The sequence below is a fragment of the Pithys albifrons genome, chromosome 4 (genome assembly GCF_047495875.1).
Source record: "Pithys albifrons albifrons isolate INPA30051 chromosome 4, PitAlb_v1, whole genome shotgun sequence".
In the NCBI taxonomy this organism is placed as follows: domain Eukaryota; kingdom Metazoa; phylum Chordata; class Aves; order Passeriformes; family Thamnophilidae; genus Pithys; species Pithys albifrons.
In genome coordinates this window covers 7936462-7952988 of record NC_092461.1, presented here as the reverse complement: position 1 = coordinate 7952988, position 16527 = coordinate 7936462, and the positions used below count along the sequence as shown (strand labels likewise).

Sequence of the window (16527 nt, the reverse complement as noted above, 5' to 3'; positions counted from 1 at the left end):
GTTATTGTGCTCTTCCAGTCTGCAGAGGAGTGAAACAAAGCAGAGTACAAGGGATTTGCACAAGGCCACCAGGTCAGTTGGGTACAAAACCTAACAGCCATGATTTCTTGACTTCTAGTCAAGCACACTGTGAAGAGGATAACAGCAGGCCTGTGCCAGGTGCATTCCAGACCTCATCCCAGCTGCAGGGAAATCCTAACAGTTGAGGTTACAAATCTGACCTGTTCTCCTCCACCAAAAAAGGAAAAAGAAAAAAGTATTTCTACCTTAGGATTTGGAAATCAGGAGCTGAATTTCCTTGGAGCAATACCTGTCTAGGTACCAAGAGGTGCACTGAGGAGCTATTGTAGCAGTTCTACTAACACTGCCAGAGCAGCACCTGCAGATGTGGATTTGTTTGTAGATCTACATTTTGTATTTGCTTACTGGTGGGTTTAGGTTTTTTCTTTGTTTTTTTTTTTCTTTTGTGTGTGTGTGTGTGGGCTGGACTTGATATTGCTTTGGATTGTGAGATTCATAGCATGAATTTGGTGCAGGCCTCTTGCAGAGCTCTTAAACTGTGCTATTCATACAAGTTCATGAGCCTGATTCCTCCATTTTCTGCAACTCTTTCAAGAGTTCCAGTCTGAATTATCTTTCTAGCACATTTGTGGGACCCTAAGTCAGGCTGATCCACATGTGACAAACTGTTTTGAGTCCTCAGGTTACCCCTGTGGCCATGGTTAGAAGTTTCAGGAGCAATTTTCTATCGCATCTAAACCATCACCCCATGCCGGGATCCAAGGAAAAGGTTTTAATCAGTTTGGGTAACCAATTATCACATTAGGTGAGCACTAGAAAGAAGGATGGGGTCAGCCTCATCTTAAATTGATTTAGGTGGCCACAGCATCACAGCCATGGTGACTGTAACATGTAAGCAGCGACTCTTCTTCCTTCCTTGCTTGCCTGATGCTGCCCTCCATGATGCCAGCACAAGGATTTGAGCAGTGGCACAGCAAGCTACACCAGAGTACTGATCCAGCTGAGAAAAGCAATCCAATGATGACAAAAAAGGATGTATTTTTTCCAGCTCCTCAGATGCTATGCTGGCATAGGGAGAGAAAAGGACCCCTTCAGCCACAGATGGAAGTCTACACATAATGACACTCCAAGTCTCAAATTAAGTAGGCCCTTGAAAGTCTGTGACTGCAGTACAGCTACTGCTATGACAGTCTGGTATCATGAAGCCTTACTGGAGCAGCTGGGCGGTTTTGTTTGGGTTTATTGAGCAGCCAGTTACTCCCCTGAAGAAAGGGCTACAAATTAAGAAAATGAGCACATCCTGTGGCATTAACAGGAGGTTCACTGACACACACTAATGGTCAACTGCCATCTCACATGTCAAATTCACACTTTATTCATGCATTTGAAAACAGAAAAATTTGCTTCTCTCAGTGATGTCCCACCTCATAACTGTGACTTACATCTTTTAACTCCACAGTTACCAGAAGGAAGATTTACTCCTGACTTAAAACTGTACTGAGGGGGAACCACGGCCAGTAAAAATCAGAGTTTAGGATCTAGTGATTCTATGAGCAACCTAACTTTTGCAGAAGAACAAGGAGCATAGAAATATACACCTTTAAACCACTTCTCTCGGGGCTTGGACTCACCTGAGCAGCAATAGATTTACACATCTGTATACACATGCAGTGCTTTTGCTTTACCACTAGTTTGCTCTCCAGTGTCTCACTGCAGCTAAAGTTAATTCTCACCTCATACCTGAAAAACAAGGCAGACCTACTGGTGCTGCTCTCAAGGCCCCAGAAAAAAAACCAAGCATGTTAAAGGAAATGATAGGGGTTCCATACAGAGTGCTTTCCCCTCTCATTTTGCAGGAACTCTGATGACCTTGCAGTGTTGTAACCAAGAAATTAATTTCACACTTGCTGGTCTGGTTCTGCACAGCTCCACTCACTCTTCACACCTGCATTGCAAATATAAATGCTTAACCAGCATTTTACTTGCTAGATGAACGCTTTTCCTCCTCTGAGATGAAACAAGGATTTAGCATGATTTACAGAGAGCAGCTGCATTTCACAGAAAAGCATTAAATACTTAGAACTGCTTATGTGCAGAGAAGCCCTGTGACTTACTTCTAGAGGTCTGCAGGGCTTAGGATACAGAGGGCAGTTATAAGCATTTTGGAGAAGACTCCTGGTGAGAAGAGGAACAGATCACAGTGTGTTGAAATAGGGGCAGCTCCCCACAGGGTAAAGCAAGTCTATAGATAGCCTTGGAAGTAAAACAAGAAATTTGTACTTGATGTGGAAAGACAAGAGAATAAAACAGAACACTCTTACTTCAGTCTAGCTGATGACTTAAACATAGGTATAGCACACAAGGAGGCCCAAACTTCTACTTGGTGGAAAGAGACACACTGGGCTGAAACTTTGTTAGAACAGATCCTCCACCAGGACTTCTCTGCAGAAGTCAACTCTGTCCATGCCTAGCAGAGAAACTGGTTCTGAACACTTAAAGAAGAATTTGCCTACGCAAACAAAACTGTCTGCAAAGCTGTGCAACACCTTACCTTTCACCTTTCTTGGAGTCAATGGAAAACAGTCAAGAGGGGTTGCTTCTTGCTCAAAAGAGAAAACTAAAGCAGCTTAGGTGGACTGTGGCCTAATATTTCCTCTTCTCTCTGCTGATCAAGCAGCCTGGGGCAAATCTCCTCCACCACCCGCAGGTGTCTAATCACAGGAGTCTCTCTGCCAGCACCACCACCTGGGTGGCTCCCAGAAGACACTTTATTAGGTGCCCAGATTTTTATTCCTGCAATGCTCCTGGCCTGTGATAGTTTTTGCTGTTTTAGCTGGCAAGTCTACCCATCAAGAGCAGAGTGAACCTGCAGCTGCCACAAGCAGAGAGAGGGAAGTGTTTGGTGCATGCAGCCAGCACTCGATCCCTTCCAAAGTGGCTTTTCTCACTTATTTGCCAGCCTGATTTCACAGCTGGCACAGGTGAATTGTCAGTTTGCAACAGGCTGCTGAGACAGGGAGAGACGGATTTTTGAGCCCCAACACAAGTGTTGACTTCTGCACTACCTCGCCTTGCAGAAGGCCAACCCATGCTGAGGCAAAGAGTTGGGGCTGGCTGTGGGGTTGGAGCATGGAGGGGAGCTGAGGACCAGCACAAGCCTGATGCTGCCTAAGCAGCAGGGCAGGGGACAGACATAGCAGGAGTCTGACACCATACATCCCATAATGCTTTGTGTGAGCAGCAAGTGACAAATGTAGGGCAGGGGGGGTGGCTTGCAAGCCCCCCCCTCTCTCCAAGCTGATCCAGTGCCATGGGATGTCAGGGTATGGCAGCTGAGCCAGGCTTAGCTGCCTCCCGGGATTTAGTGTCGATGTGGCAGCATGGAAAGAAATTAGCAGGGCCGAGGATTTTGTCTTTTGGTAGATGCCAGAAGAACTGGAGCGGCTCAAGGAAGAAAAGTGATGAGCAGTTCCTTTCCCTCCCCCCATTTTTCCAGTTGGAAAATGAAGTCTTAGCCTTTAGAAATGAAAATTTTGATTTCTAGCAGTATGAGGAAATTGGAGGCAGAGGAAATGCTGATTAAAAGTCAATCTGTACCATTAACTTGAGTGTTCTTTACGCAGAGATGGTTTGTGCCCGTGGTGTGAGGATACACGTTTCCCATTGCAGAGGGCCCATGGCCATCAGGGACGCGACAATATTCTTATCGGCAACAGACGGGATAGTTTAGAGACAATCCATTCCAGTAATGACCGGCTTAGCTGCGCTGCAGTTGAAAGCGTGTTGAGCACAAAATTCACACCCAAAGTAGGGCCTTTAATTATTCACGGCTCCATATTCTCCGGAGCTTGCTTTGTAATCTCCCACAACTCTGAAAATCTCCGGAGCTGAATGAAGCCAAGGTCGCCGCGACCTCCCTCCTCCCCTTCCCAGAGGCTGCACAGCCTCACGCCACCCCCTTCCCTTTAGTCTGAAACCGCGCGGCTCCTCCCGGGTTACTCTCCGAGCAGCCGGAGCCCCGTTTGCCGCTGGGCGCGCCTTCGCACGCAGGGGTTCACCTGCCATCTAGTGGGGTTTTCCCATCCCTGCGGCTGCCTCCGCCTGCATCCCGACCTCGGGCGGGTACGAGGCACCGCCTGGGGAGGTGTGAGCGCCGGGGTGCGCAGCGGGGCCGTGTGTATGCCCGTGCACCGGGGGTGCGCACCGGCGGGGTCCCTGCGCGCCGTGCGGTGACTCTGTTTTTCGGGGGGGGTGGATGTGGTGGCGCAGGGAGGGGGTGCTCACCGACCACGCGGTGCACATTTCGGGGGGTGTGTGCAGCGGAGAGGGCTGTACCCGGGGGTGCGTGTGCGTGCGGTGGGTCCGTGCACGGACGGAGGGGTGGCACCGATCCGTGTGTGCGTGCGGGTTTTCCCCGGGGGAGGGAGAAGCGGCATCCACCCGCGTGCCGGACGGGGCGGGCGGCTGCGCAGCGCCGGGGACGGCACCGCCGGGCGGGGCGGGCTGAGCGGCACGGAGCACCGCCTTCCTGGGGCGGGCTGAGACAAGCTGAGCCGAGCCGGGCCTTGCGTGCTAAGGCCTGGCGGCGCCGGCAGAAGGGCCGATGGAGGCGGCAGGCGGCGGCGGAGCGGCGGGCGGCATCGCACTGCACGACTTCAGCGGGCAGCTGGGCGAGCAGCGGGTACACTTCCACGCCATGCGGCTGCGGGACTCGCTCTTCCTCTGGGTGGGCGCTGCGCCCGCCCTCGCCAGCCTGGCCGTGGCCATGTGCAGCCCCCGTGTGAGTGTCGCTGCCGGGCTGCCGGCTGTCCCCTCCCGCAGCCCTGCGGCCGTGGCCGATGGCTCAGGCGCTGCCGGGACTAAGCCGAGCCCTCTGCTGTGCTCCGTTTGCAGGACAGCATCCCGGTGGCCGCCTCGCTCCTGGGGGACCCCTCCGACACCGCCTCCTCCTGCCTGGCGCAGCGCTTGGGTAGGTGCGGGCGCAGGTGCCGCCTCCAGCCGGGGACACGCGGGGCGGGGCCGCCTCTGGTGGTCCGTGGCCACCAGCCCGGGCTGGGAGGGCCAGAGGGATGTGCTATCAGCGCGCTGGCCCAGCCGCACAGCCTCCACCTCTGTAGGTTGCGGCATTTCCATCCAATCCACAGGTTCCCTTTTTTTTTTTTTAAATTCCTGGTCCCTGTACGAGTCTGCGGCGCCTGAGTCAGCGGCCTCGGGCACGCTGTGCGCTATCAAAAGCGAATTATTTAATATCCTTACCCTGGCTCTGAGTGCGAGGCAGGGGCAGCACACGGCGCGCCTGTCAAGTGGGGTTCCAGTAACTTCCTGCCTATAAACCCTGTGTAAGGGTGGGAGAATTGGGATTGTTCACCCTGGAAAAGAGAAGACTGCAAGGTGACCTAATTGCGACCTTCCAGTACCTGAAGGGATCTTACAGGAAGGATGGGGCAAGACTATTTGCAGGAGCATGTAGCGACAGGATAAGGGGGGACGGGTTCAAATTGAAAGAGAGTAGACTTAGACTGTGAGGGTGGTGGGGCACTGGAACAGCTTGCCCAGGAAAGTTCTGGATGCCCCATCCCTGGAGATGTTCAAGGCCAGGCTGGATGGGGCTCTGAGCAACCTGGTCCAGTGAAAAAACTCCCTGCCCGTTAGAGGGGGGCTGGAACAAGATGCTCTTCATGGTCCCCTTCCAGCCCAAATCATTCTATCATAATGATGCTCAATCTGTGACAATGCTGTGCTGTGGGTGAGGTGGTTGTCATTCAAGACACGTGCATTTTACCTGAAGATGAAGCCAAACCTCATCACATCTTGCACCTTTTAGCCCCCGCATTCAGAGAAGTTCTGGCCTGGGAATTCCAGGGTCGTCTCACAGTTGCCGGTGCTTAATCTGACTGATCCTCATGGGCACTTCTGGGAATGCCTTTTTTTCCTTCATGTTTCCTATGCTGATGTAGCTGTATTCCTGAATCTTAATGACATCTTTCAAACTCCTGTATCTGTACTAAAAAATATAAGAATACATGGCCTAATGCATCCTAGCAGCTTCACAGCTCTGACATCCTGCATCCTGCTGGTTACTCATCATTGCTTACCAGTAGCTGATGCAGCTCCAGTGGTGAACTACTGATGTAAACCTTGTTACCAGGTTTTAAAAGTGACATGCTAAGCTGCTCAGTCCGACCTTACTTCTGTTGTTTCAGTTGGAAAGACCACAGAATTCTTAATGATCTGTGTGCTGATCTCCATTTCAGGCAGTAAGTCCTGAGTTTGTATCATCAGGCACTTCCCTGAGCCTACACCTTCTTCTTTTTATGGCCACTAATGCACATATTAAGAATTGCTCACAAGACTGATCTTTGTAAAACAGTACTAGTTAGTGTCTTTTCTTCTTTCTGATAACTTCTCTTTTAATAAAACTGTTTTAGTCTACCCTGGTGACACAATTTTCTCTACACACTGAGTTCAGTCATTCCCACTTTGAGTAATAATTTTATGGGTACTGTATAACATGATTTCTTTATATGTAATTAGTGCCTTATCCTTAACAAGTCAGTAAAAATGTAGTCAAAGAGGATTTACTTTAGATAAAGTGTAAGTTTATTCCACTTTCAATTTGGTCTCCTCACCACTCATTTCTTCTGAATCTTGCTCTAAATTTCTGTGTAGTGTTGGAGCCCAGCTAACAGCTCTAAATTTTCTCAGTTATTCCCACTTTATCCTGTCTTTTCTTTTTAAGTATGTGTGCTTGCTATCTTCACTCTTAAAAGATTTATTACTGATTTCACAGCCAAACTTCATAATAATTTGCCATTTTCTCGTTAGTTCTTTCAGTGTTTTCTGGAACAGAGGCTGTCTGAGTAACCTGATTTTTCTCCCAGTGAGTGGTCTCAGTTTTACTGCCTTTTTTTTTAACTTAAGGTGCTTTTGTTATTTCCCTACTAATTTCCCATACTGTTACTGAGAACTGATACTGTTGCTTGGTACTTGGGCTATAGGTTACTTTTTATCCTTGGAGTAGGAGGCACCTTCCTATTTTCTTTTTGTTTGTGTGTCCTATATGTCTTTTTTCATTTCATCTTAAGCTTCCTGTGCCAGCTCTGGCCCAGTTAGGCTTTTGGTCAATGTTCCTAAGTATCTATACCATTTATCCACTGGGTTGCAGATTTCCTTGCTAGTCAGCCCCTTTTATATTGCTTAAGAGATACTGTTCTTGCTTGTGTGATCCTGCTTAAGGTATTCTGTATTGAGGAAGGCCTGTGGACCTTTTTCACCTTTGTTTCAAAGGGGAAAGTCAATAATACACTTCTGGCTTTGAATAATTACGTGTTTCCTCTCTACCTGAGTGCAACTGGCTTCTGAGAAAAGAATCTTTTAGTATTTAGACCTGCTTCTGTCAGTCAGCAATTTGAGTGAATTCATGATCACTTAGTCCAAAGTTATTTTTTATTTATTTATTCTCCTGAAACTACTGGATCTGCAAGATCATCAGGATGCATCCCTGTATCTTTGTTTCACAAAGTGCTTGGCAAGGAAATCTGTGTTTCACCTTGCCTAGAAATACCAAGCTTTGCTGCTACTGGTGTTTGATTTTCACCTGGGAAATCAAAACCTTGCTACTCCTACAAATTCTGTGATAACAGAGGTGATATTCACAGCCAAGTCTGACTTGTAGCTGTACTTCCAAGGAAGCTTTTTTAACCATCCTGCCATGTGATAATCTTCAGGCAGGCAGTATCATCCCACCTCTCTGCTTGTCACCATTCTTTCCATGCAGTTTCCATTTTAGTTTCTTAGATTTGCCAGTCGCATTCCATCATCTGCCGCATGTTCCTGCAATGTCAGGTTTCGTGCCCTGGAGCAGGAGTTCCAGTGCTGCTGTGCATCAGTGTACACATTCTCCTCTTGTTTTCTTTATACCTTGGTAGGAGTCCTAGCCACAACAGCTGCATTTGGTGTATTGGCTCTGTCTGCTTCCTTGTTTCTGATTTTTTTTCTTTTCTATTGCTGAAGACACACGTGCCTCATTCCTATTCCTCTTTCTACTTATTTCTATGTATATGCTTTTATGAGATGCAGGGACTGTTTCCCCCCAACCTGCCCAGTTGCTTTGGCACAAGATGTGTCTCACTAGTCCAGAAACCCAAACCCTAAAAGATTGTTTCCTGTAGGTTAGTGGAGGCCGATTCTTGAGGACAAGTTGTTCATTAGTGTCTCTGTTACTTGCATATCCCCAAATCACAGTGCTTTGGGCTGCAGTGGCTCCTGATTAGTGCCATGTCTTCATCTTCCCTCTGTAGGGATTGGCACGCTCTTGGTGAAGATCACTTCAATCTCTTTAAGTATTTCTCAGCTGGGCACCGTTCTCTTCCACCACATTTTTTCCAGCCTGATTGTTCTACAAACTTGTGCCTGACACTTGTCCTGTCTGTTCTGCTCCCACTGAGCTCCAGTTCAAGCTTAGATTTGGGCTTTGCCCTGTGCCTGAGGTAGTAGGAGCAGGTCTGTGCTGCTGTAGTTTCTCCTGGCATTCAGCACATCTCAGCTGATGGCTGGTGAGAGATTTTTCCCTCCACTTTGAAGAGCCAGTTCAACAGGGGTTATTAACCAGGCTGCATGGGAAGCAGACCTGCTGGAGGGCCTTTTAGGTAAGCCTTGTCCTATGCAGTTTTCTGCTTTACTCTGAAGTTGCAGATGGCTTTCCATCCTGTAAGAGCTTTCCTCTTCTGTCCTTCCCACAAGAGTCCATTGTGTCCAACCTAATCCAAAGGAAACAGGGACAGAAAAGGTCCTGCTGCCCCTCAGAGCTGGGGCACAGTGCTGGAAGCAGAGGTCCTTGGGATTCACAGTGTTCTCAGGAACTGGAGCAGCATCCTGGAGACTCTACTGGACCTTGGGCAAACAAGAAGTTGAGTTTTGACACTGCAGTGTACTATATAGTTAGCTAGGGTAATAATGTTAATTAGTTCAGAATTAGCATTGCATTCATTTAGGGCATGATGAAGAAGCCCTAGTGCTTACAGCACATGCTGCTTTATACCACAAAACCCCAGTGCCAGGTGCTGATTTTTGCAATCAGAGCAACGTGGTGCATTCCATCAGCATTTTGTAATGCTAAGTCTTAAAAGTCAAACTAGTCCTTGCTTTTCAGAAGCAGCTCTACTTACTGACCCAGGAAGCTGGTAACCTGTTAGAATGAAAAATACTAATAAATTGATTTGCATCATGAAAGTGCCTCAAAGGAGTTGTTTAACTACATTTTATACACATATATATCTGTATCTATATTTTTTTGTAGTTAACTTTGCTATTTAGAAAGGATTGAGATATTAGGAGTCCTGGTGTCTCCACTTTGAAGTTTTAAAAGTTCAGATGATGTTTTTGAGTATTCACCAGAACAGTCCCATTTATCTCTAGGATCATCAGCTCCCAGATCATTCCATGACAAGAATATCTCATGACCCAAATAGTAATTTTTGTCTTCTATTTTACACAACTAATTGAAATTTAGTGCCTATTTTTCCTGTGTGGTACTTAGATCCCTTACAAAATGTAGCTTAAATAATTTATAGAGAGTCACACATTTGCTATATTACTGTGGTAAAATCTAAGTAGGATTCCATTTTATTTCTATAAAACACTTCTTGGTGTTTTCTATTCTGATAATTAAGTCTGTCTGCCCCAGTGAACAGCTGTTTTGGTTTTTTTGGTGTTTTTTTGTCACTGTTAATTAGCTCTGTCATGGAAGGCCACTTGATTTTGTACCACCTCTGTCTAGGTACTTCCTGGAGTAGCCTGGAACTTTGTGCTTGGCTGCATCACACTCAGCTGAGGCTGTTCCAGCCTTCTGGAGTGTTCATGGAAACTGTATAAATAAAGGTTAAAGGAAAGAGAATTATAGACAGCAGGTTTAGACAGAACTGGTTCATACTTTTTGGGGCCTTTTAAGGGGTTCATAATAAATCAGAACTTTGTTAACTGAGGCACAATCACTTTCTTGTGCACTTTCCCTCTCTTAGTGTTTTACACAGCATAGACTTACCAACTCATAGACTTTATTTCAGTGCTGAGTCCAGTACAGTCTGTAGCTTCACTTAAAATATAGTGTATTTAGGAAGTGCCAGAAAAATTCCACTAAAAGCACTGCAAAGCTTTCCAGTGACTAGTGGCTTTTTGCATCAGGTCAAAAACCAGTTGAGTCACCAGTCTTATATTTCAGTGATGTGCAAAGGTTTGCCAATGTGCCAGTGGTCAGGTACTTGTTCTGCTCTTCCTTTATAACTGCATCCAGCACAGCAGGAGTGGAGAACATCATCTTAGAAATCTGCATGATATGGGTTTTTAAGAGGTTTGTCTGAATACCATCATCACTTTTATATAAGAACAAACTATGACTGACTACTCTATTTTGTGTTTTAGCCAGCAAGACCAAAAAACAGATATTTGTCAGCTACAATCTTCAAAACACAGACAGCAATTTCACCCTACTCATAGAAAACAGGATTAAAGAAGAAATGACAGCTTTTCCAGAGAAGTTCTGACTTTACATCTTTGTAAAATGAGTTCTTTTGTTTCAGAAAAACTGATTGCAATTTTCACACTGAAGTTAAATTAGTAGATTTGTTTTGTATTGTTTTGATTGCATTGGTGGTTGTTATTCAATATAGATGGACTTAAATAAAATTGGTCCTGGAATTTGGTTTTTTGAAAAAAAAATTAGAATTTTCAAAGCAAAAGTTTTTTGCTACCCTGCTAAGCAGGATAGCAAACAGATGCTACAGTGGAAGAACATCATTGTAAAAGTGCATGCAGTGTCTGGCTTCCATGCAGTACTGACATCTGCTGGGAAATCGGGTCCAAATTCTATCTGTACAGTTAATCTGTGTACTAGCACTGAACATGGTATAGCAGCTTTTAGTGTTCAAATAAAGAAACCCCACATTTTTGTATTTCAAAGCTGTGACATGAGTGTTACTTTTCTGCTTTTAGCCCCTGTTGGTTGTAGCATTGGTGCTAAACACTAGATTTCCTTCAGTCCCTTGGGCATTAAAAGCACTAGAAGAGTTTCACAAAGGGTTGTCTGTACATCCCTGAGGACTGTGTAGAAGGAAAAAGCACAGTTTGAATTCTGGAGCAATAGATAAAGGCTGCTGGAAGAGCATCACATGTGTAAATTGAGCATATACATTAGAAAAATCAGAGCAGTTCATTCACTACCACAACCACCACTGCAGAGCATCCTACTGCTACTTCTCTGGATGTGCTTTTAGGTAGGATGGGTATGCTTTCAAAGGCAGATCCATGGGCTCTCTTGTTTAGTGAGAGGGCAGTTAATTATCCAGGTTATTCTTTTTTTCATGGCAAATTAAGCCGACTCAAGCATAAGCTTCTGATACAAACAAAACCTACTAGTGCTGTTTCTAGACAACTGTCCTGCCCCCCTACAGAAAATGCTGAATTTACCTTGCTGTGGTGCCATAATCAGCAATTAAAAACTGTAACCGAGAGGTTGCTGACGTAGGAAGCACAACTGCTGCTGAGTCTCTCGTCCGAAAGGGTTTGAACACCCCGTGGTTTCAATGGGTTAGATTTGATGTGGGTGCAGAGAGCCCCTCTTTACCTGATGGGAACAGCTGCCCATCCTTGGCTGCAGTTCAAGATCAGAACTGCAAAAAGCAACTGGTGGAGGGTTTTTTCTTTTTAATTTACAGCACCCAGGAAACAGCCAACTACTCTTCTGTAATGGACTATAAAGGATAATTAGTTGCAAATCAAGTGCTGGTTTAATTAGTCTGATTTGCAAATAGCACTTTCTCTTTGTAGAGGATTGTTTGCTGAGGCATCAGCTGCTGCTGGGTGTTTCCGAAGTCACTGCAGGAGCCAGACCAGGAAGAGCAAACTGATGGGTCAACGTCATTTTATTCTGTACATTTACATACAAAGTTCTTCTCAGTAGGTACAACAGATGTAACATCATGCAGACATTTAGCTTGTAAGACTGTTTTCAGTACTTGATTTAAGCTTGTGCTATGAGGAAGCACCACCAGACTATTCATGATCAAAACGTACAGTAACACGATTCTTTAAAACTTCATCAGTAACTGAAATGGGGAGGGAGATCTCGCCCACTAGACAAAACACACCGTACTCCTTTCCTGAAACATTTTACACAATACATTTAAAATGAGGTTTGTCATTTCATTTTTTCTTAAAAAATAAAATAAAATAAAAAAGTACAGTGAGGGAGATCCTCCCCCCACTAAATAGTGTTGTCTTATGTGCCAGCTACAGGCGCAACTTGACTTGACATTCACAGAGTTCAGTTAATGGCACTTCTGCTTCCAATTTGGTGACCAATAAAGTGTTTGGCTCCAGGAAGTGGCAACAGTTAAGTAAAACAATTCAATTCAAAAGAAGAACAACAAAAAAAGCCTGTTCAATGAAACCAAAAAGTAATTCACACACCTCTCTTTCACAGTGGCCACAAAACACTTGCAAATAGGTGAGTGTTGTTACCCATTTGCAGTGTGTCTGGCAACAAGAGCAGTACTGAAACCTTAAAAGGGGACAAAGCCCCCAAGATCAAGCATAATGTCACTTCACATTTTTGTTTAAACTTACAAAGATGGAAGAAAGCCCTTAAATGGTAAACCCAAAGAAAAATCTACTGATGGGCTTAGAGGTTACTGAAGGTTCACAGAAAAAGGCCAAAAGGGACAAGACAGCTTGGACTGCTTTCCCTGTTGTGGTGGCCAGAAGGAGCTGCCCGAGAAAAGCCTTTCCTGGTGATGGCTGGAGAGGGGATGCAGCCAGGGAGCCAATGGTGCAGCAGGCTGGGAGCCCAGCAGAGAGCCCTGTCCTGCTGCAGGAGTAGGAAAGGCAGGGCAAGCATCCCTATGGTCGCTTTCTGCCGTACTGTATCACCTGGTACCCAACGCCTCCACACAAGGTATGTTCAGCAGAAGCCTTCCAACTCTGTGAGCATGTGTGGAAGAAAATAATCATCACAGAAGTGTTCATGTTCTCAGGAAAAGGAGCAAAACTGGAGCTGCCAAGGCAGGAAATTAGTTTTTGTTTTATTGCCATGACAGAGGCAGAGGGCCAGACCAACTAGAGAAGCTGGGGCTCCCTTCTTTGCAGAAGATCAGTACCGACTACCTGGTTTCAAGCAAAAACCAGCAAAGGAAATCAATTTCAGAAGAATTTTTTTAATAAATTGCTGCATGTTCCTGTCACCTAGTTTGTTTACTATATAAATGTTGATATGTTTAAACAAGTTTTCTTTTCCCTGTGCCTATCTGTCATCAGAGAGTAACCACCAGAATAGGAAACGACAAAGCGCTGTGGACAACAGCAGTGAGCACACCAGGACTGCTGACAGTGCTGGAAGCAGCTGGTTTTACAGGCTTGTGGATGGTCTACAAAAGCCGTCCTGCAGCTTGAGCACACAGGCACACAAGATCACAAACTACGGAGCCGCTGGCTCCACGACATTATGGATGGCAGGACGCTGCTTTCCTCCTCTGTGCTCACATCTTCTCCACTTTCAGGCCCTTTTTCTCTTCCTTTAACATTTGTTTTGCTTCTTCTGTTTTCTGTTGTGAACCCGTTGTTTTCCTTCCCGAATGTGTGTGGCTTGCAATAAGCATCTCGTGTCGAAGGCAAAAGGTATTGCACAAATTTGGCACATGAATACTGCATGAGTGGAGAAGGGCTGGGTTCTCAGGTGAACACAGACTGCAAATGTCTTGGCACAGAACAAAAAGAAGCAGCTGTACTCAAGCCTGACAATAAAACTTGAGTGTAAGGAAGATCGGGCTCTTGCTATCTCAGCGTCTAGCAAAGGGGAAAAGAAAGCCAGTAGTGTAACTTTGGGCAAAACTACCATCAACTGGTCCAGTGTTTCTTACCAGGCTCAAGAAGAACCCAAAAGTCCACATCCTCTGTAAAAATTAGCAGCTTTAGGACAACATTGTTATTCTGAACACAACCACCTCTGTCGCTTCTGCAGGTCTACCTGTCCCCTTGCATTCATCAGCATCTCAGGCTGTGCTACTCACTGCATTGCCCGTCGGGGAGCACAAATCTCTGATTTATTGGGGACTGTAAAAGGACATCGGCAGCCTAATGGAGGATGGAAACTGTTAGGTACAGTAGTTAATCGACAATATATACAGCAAAGGAGGAAGGGGAAGGGAAGGTAGAGGAGGAAAGTGCTCATTTGCACTTTCCATGCATATGAACGCAAGATGTACATCAAACAAAGTGGCAATCATAGGGACACTCAATACAACATTGACATCCTGCTGCTCTGTTTGAATGTCTGCACTACCGAGCAATCACGAATGGATGGCCTGAGTGAGAAAGGAGAAGAGGGAGGGAGAATGGGGAGGTTAACTACAATGCAAGAAAGCTGTTTGTTTGCCAAGTCCTTGCATTGAACTGGATCCTCACAATATTCTCAAGTGAGAACCAAAAGCCGATGGCCAAAGGAGATATTGGTTTGGGGGCTGGAGGAGAGAAGTCAAGTGGCCACTATCAAAGTGCCATCTGCACAGCAGGAGGTAAACTGGATGTTCACTTTGTGTAGCATTGATCTAATGTAAGTGAACTTTTTTCCTGAAATGAAATCTTACAAGAGCAGTTGGGGAAGGGGGGAAATCTTGGTGAGTTCACTGTATACTCGTGGGTCAGAACCAGAAAACATCTTTAAGAGCCCAAGACAGCTCAATAAGTCATTATTCACAGGCTATCAACTCATTCCTTCCCAACAGTCATTTAAGCAGTTTGTGCACTTAAATTGAAAACCCAAACCCTGGTTCTAGAAACAGGTAACACAATACCAGGACACTCATTTCTCAGGAGCAGAATTCCCAGCTGTGCTGGCTTTTGGAATAAAAGTACAGTTTGCAGCCCATGCTCCTTACTGTTTATCCCTGCTGGTCTATACTCTTCTCCTGGAGCAGTCAGAAATCCTGGGCCTCCTGATAATGAGAGCCATTCTCAGCAAAACTAATTTTTGCATCATTAGTCAAATCATTTGCATCATCTACATTTCTATTAAAGAAAGACCAGTGGGAACAACCTAAAACAGACTAATATGCTCTTAAAATGCAGAAAGCTGATTCACGTTGAAAAATCAGCTTGCTTGGGTAGGATTTTCTTCAATGCATTTGGTAAAAAAAAAGGACTAATTTAGAAAGTAACTTTTAAGTGCACATGGGGTATAAGGACAAATATAAGCTGCCTAAAATGCAGTCAGAGTTTGAGTCACAACAGGTTTTGCTTTGTTTTGCTCTTCCTTTTTTTCCCTCTTTTTGTGCATACAAACACAGCAGGCAACCTGGGCACTTGGACTTCTAGACAGGCAGAAAAATGTTGCACAAGTCTAAATTTAAGTCAATTCAACTTTGCAGTGGATCCCTGTTTCCTTTAAAGAAACACAAAAACAAAACAGAAAACAACACCCCCTCCCCCCATGGTTTCTTTCTTGGAATGGCTGCACCTCTTATAATAAGATGGCTTCATTTTTGTGATCTATGAAAGGAAAAAGAAATAAAGTGCTTCTTGAGAATAAATCAAAATAAATATACATATTTAATGGCAGGAAAAAAGAGTTCTGAAGGGCTACTGCCAGCCAGGTCTTTTTTCAAATGAGTCTTTTCCCCCAAAACCTTTTCAAGAGTAATGTGCACAAGAGTTGAAGATGCCAAAATTTGCTTTAGTAGCAGAGTTGAATTCCTCCACGTTTGTGTCTGCTCCATCACTGGCTTGTAAAATCTGTGCAAAACACCTTTGCCCAAAGTGCTACTCCTCCCGCACAACAGCATAAAATAAAATACAAAAGAAAGAGAAGAAATAGAAGGGAAAATAAAATAATTAAAAAAAAAAAGAAGAGAAGGAAAAAAAAATCCACCCAGTTACATCGACTTCATCCCGTTGGCAGTGGTGTTCTCCGAGATGCCGTCACTCACAGCTGCTGAGTCGTGGAGGCCAGAGTAATCCTTGAGTTCAGAGTTTGTCAGGAGCAGGGGCTGCTCCCCCTTCTTGTGAGGCAGGAGGGGCTGCCGTGTGTAATGTTCCCCATCCGGGATGTTCTCGGGCAGGTTCTGGTTCTTGCTCTCTGGCAGCAGCAGGATGCAGATGATGCAGATGAGAGTGCAGCAGGCGAAGATGACGTGGTGGAGGAAGTAGCCTTTCTGGTTGTGCAGCTCCATGATGGGGGCGGTCAGACGGCCGAACCCCGCACTGGCCAGGACCAGCCCCAGTCCGCCTCCCCTGCAAACACACAGAGGTAGGTGAGAGCCCAGGCCTGCAGCCCCACTGGCACTGGGGTAGGGGCAGCCCACAGTGGGGACTCTGTCAGGTCTTGTAGACTAACCCCCTGTTTGGCATCCACCCAAGGCATCCAAAATCTTGAAGGCAAACCTGGTTTGCTCAGAGCTTTCACATTGCACAGTCACTCCAGCTAGGAGTTACTTTGCTGTTGTAGGTAATTGCTGCCTA

General features: G+C 45.6%; 2 protein-coding genes across 3 annotated transcripts in view; one reads left to right on the top strand and one right to left on the bottom strand.

The window, feature by feature from the left end:
* The first annotated feature begins 4531 nt into the window (after window positions 1-4531).
* PSMG4 (proteasome assembly chaperone 4) lies at window positions 4532-10977 on the top strand. The gene is made up of 3 exons (XM_071552981.1): window positions 4532-4801; window positions 4915-4990; window positions 10441-10977. Exons 1-3 carry the CDS (start codon window positions 4625-4627, stop codon window positions 10560-10562), a joined length of 375 nt encoding a protein of 124 aa, XP_071409082.1. The 5' UTR covers window positions 4532-4624; the 3' UTR covers window positions 10563-10977.
* A 944-nt stretch (window positions 10978-11921) lies between these two features.
* Window positions 11922-16527, bottom strand: part of SLC22A23 (solute carrier family 22 member 23) — a 112889-nt gene continuing 108283 nt past the window's right edge. For both annotated transcript variants that reach the window (XM_071553326.1, XM_071553327.1), the window contains one exon: window positions 11922-16299. In XM_071553326.1, coding sequence (XP_071409427.1) covers window positions 15942-16299 — 358 coding nt within the window. In that variant the 3' untranslated portion in view covers window positions 11922-15941. The remainder of the gene's footprint in view (window positions 16300-16527) is intronic.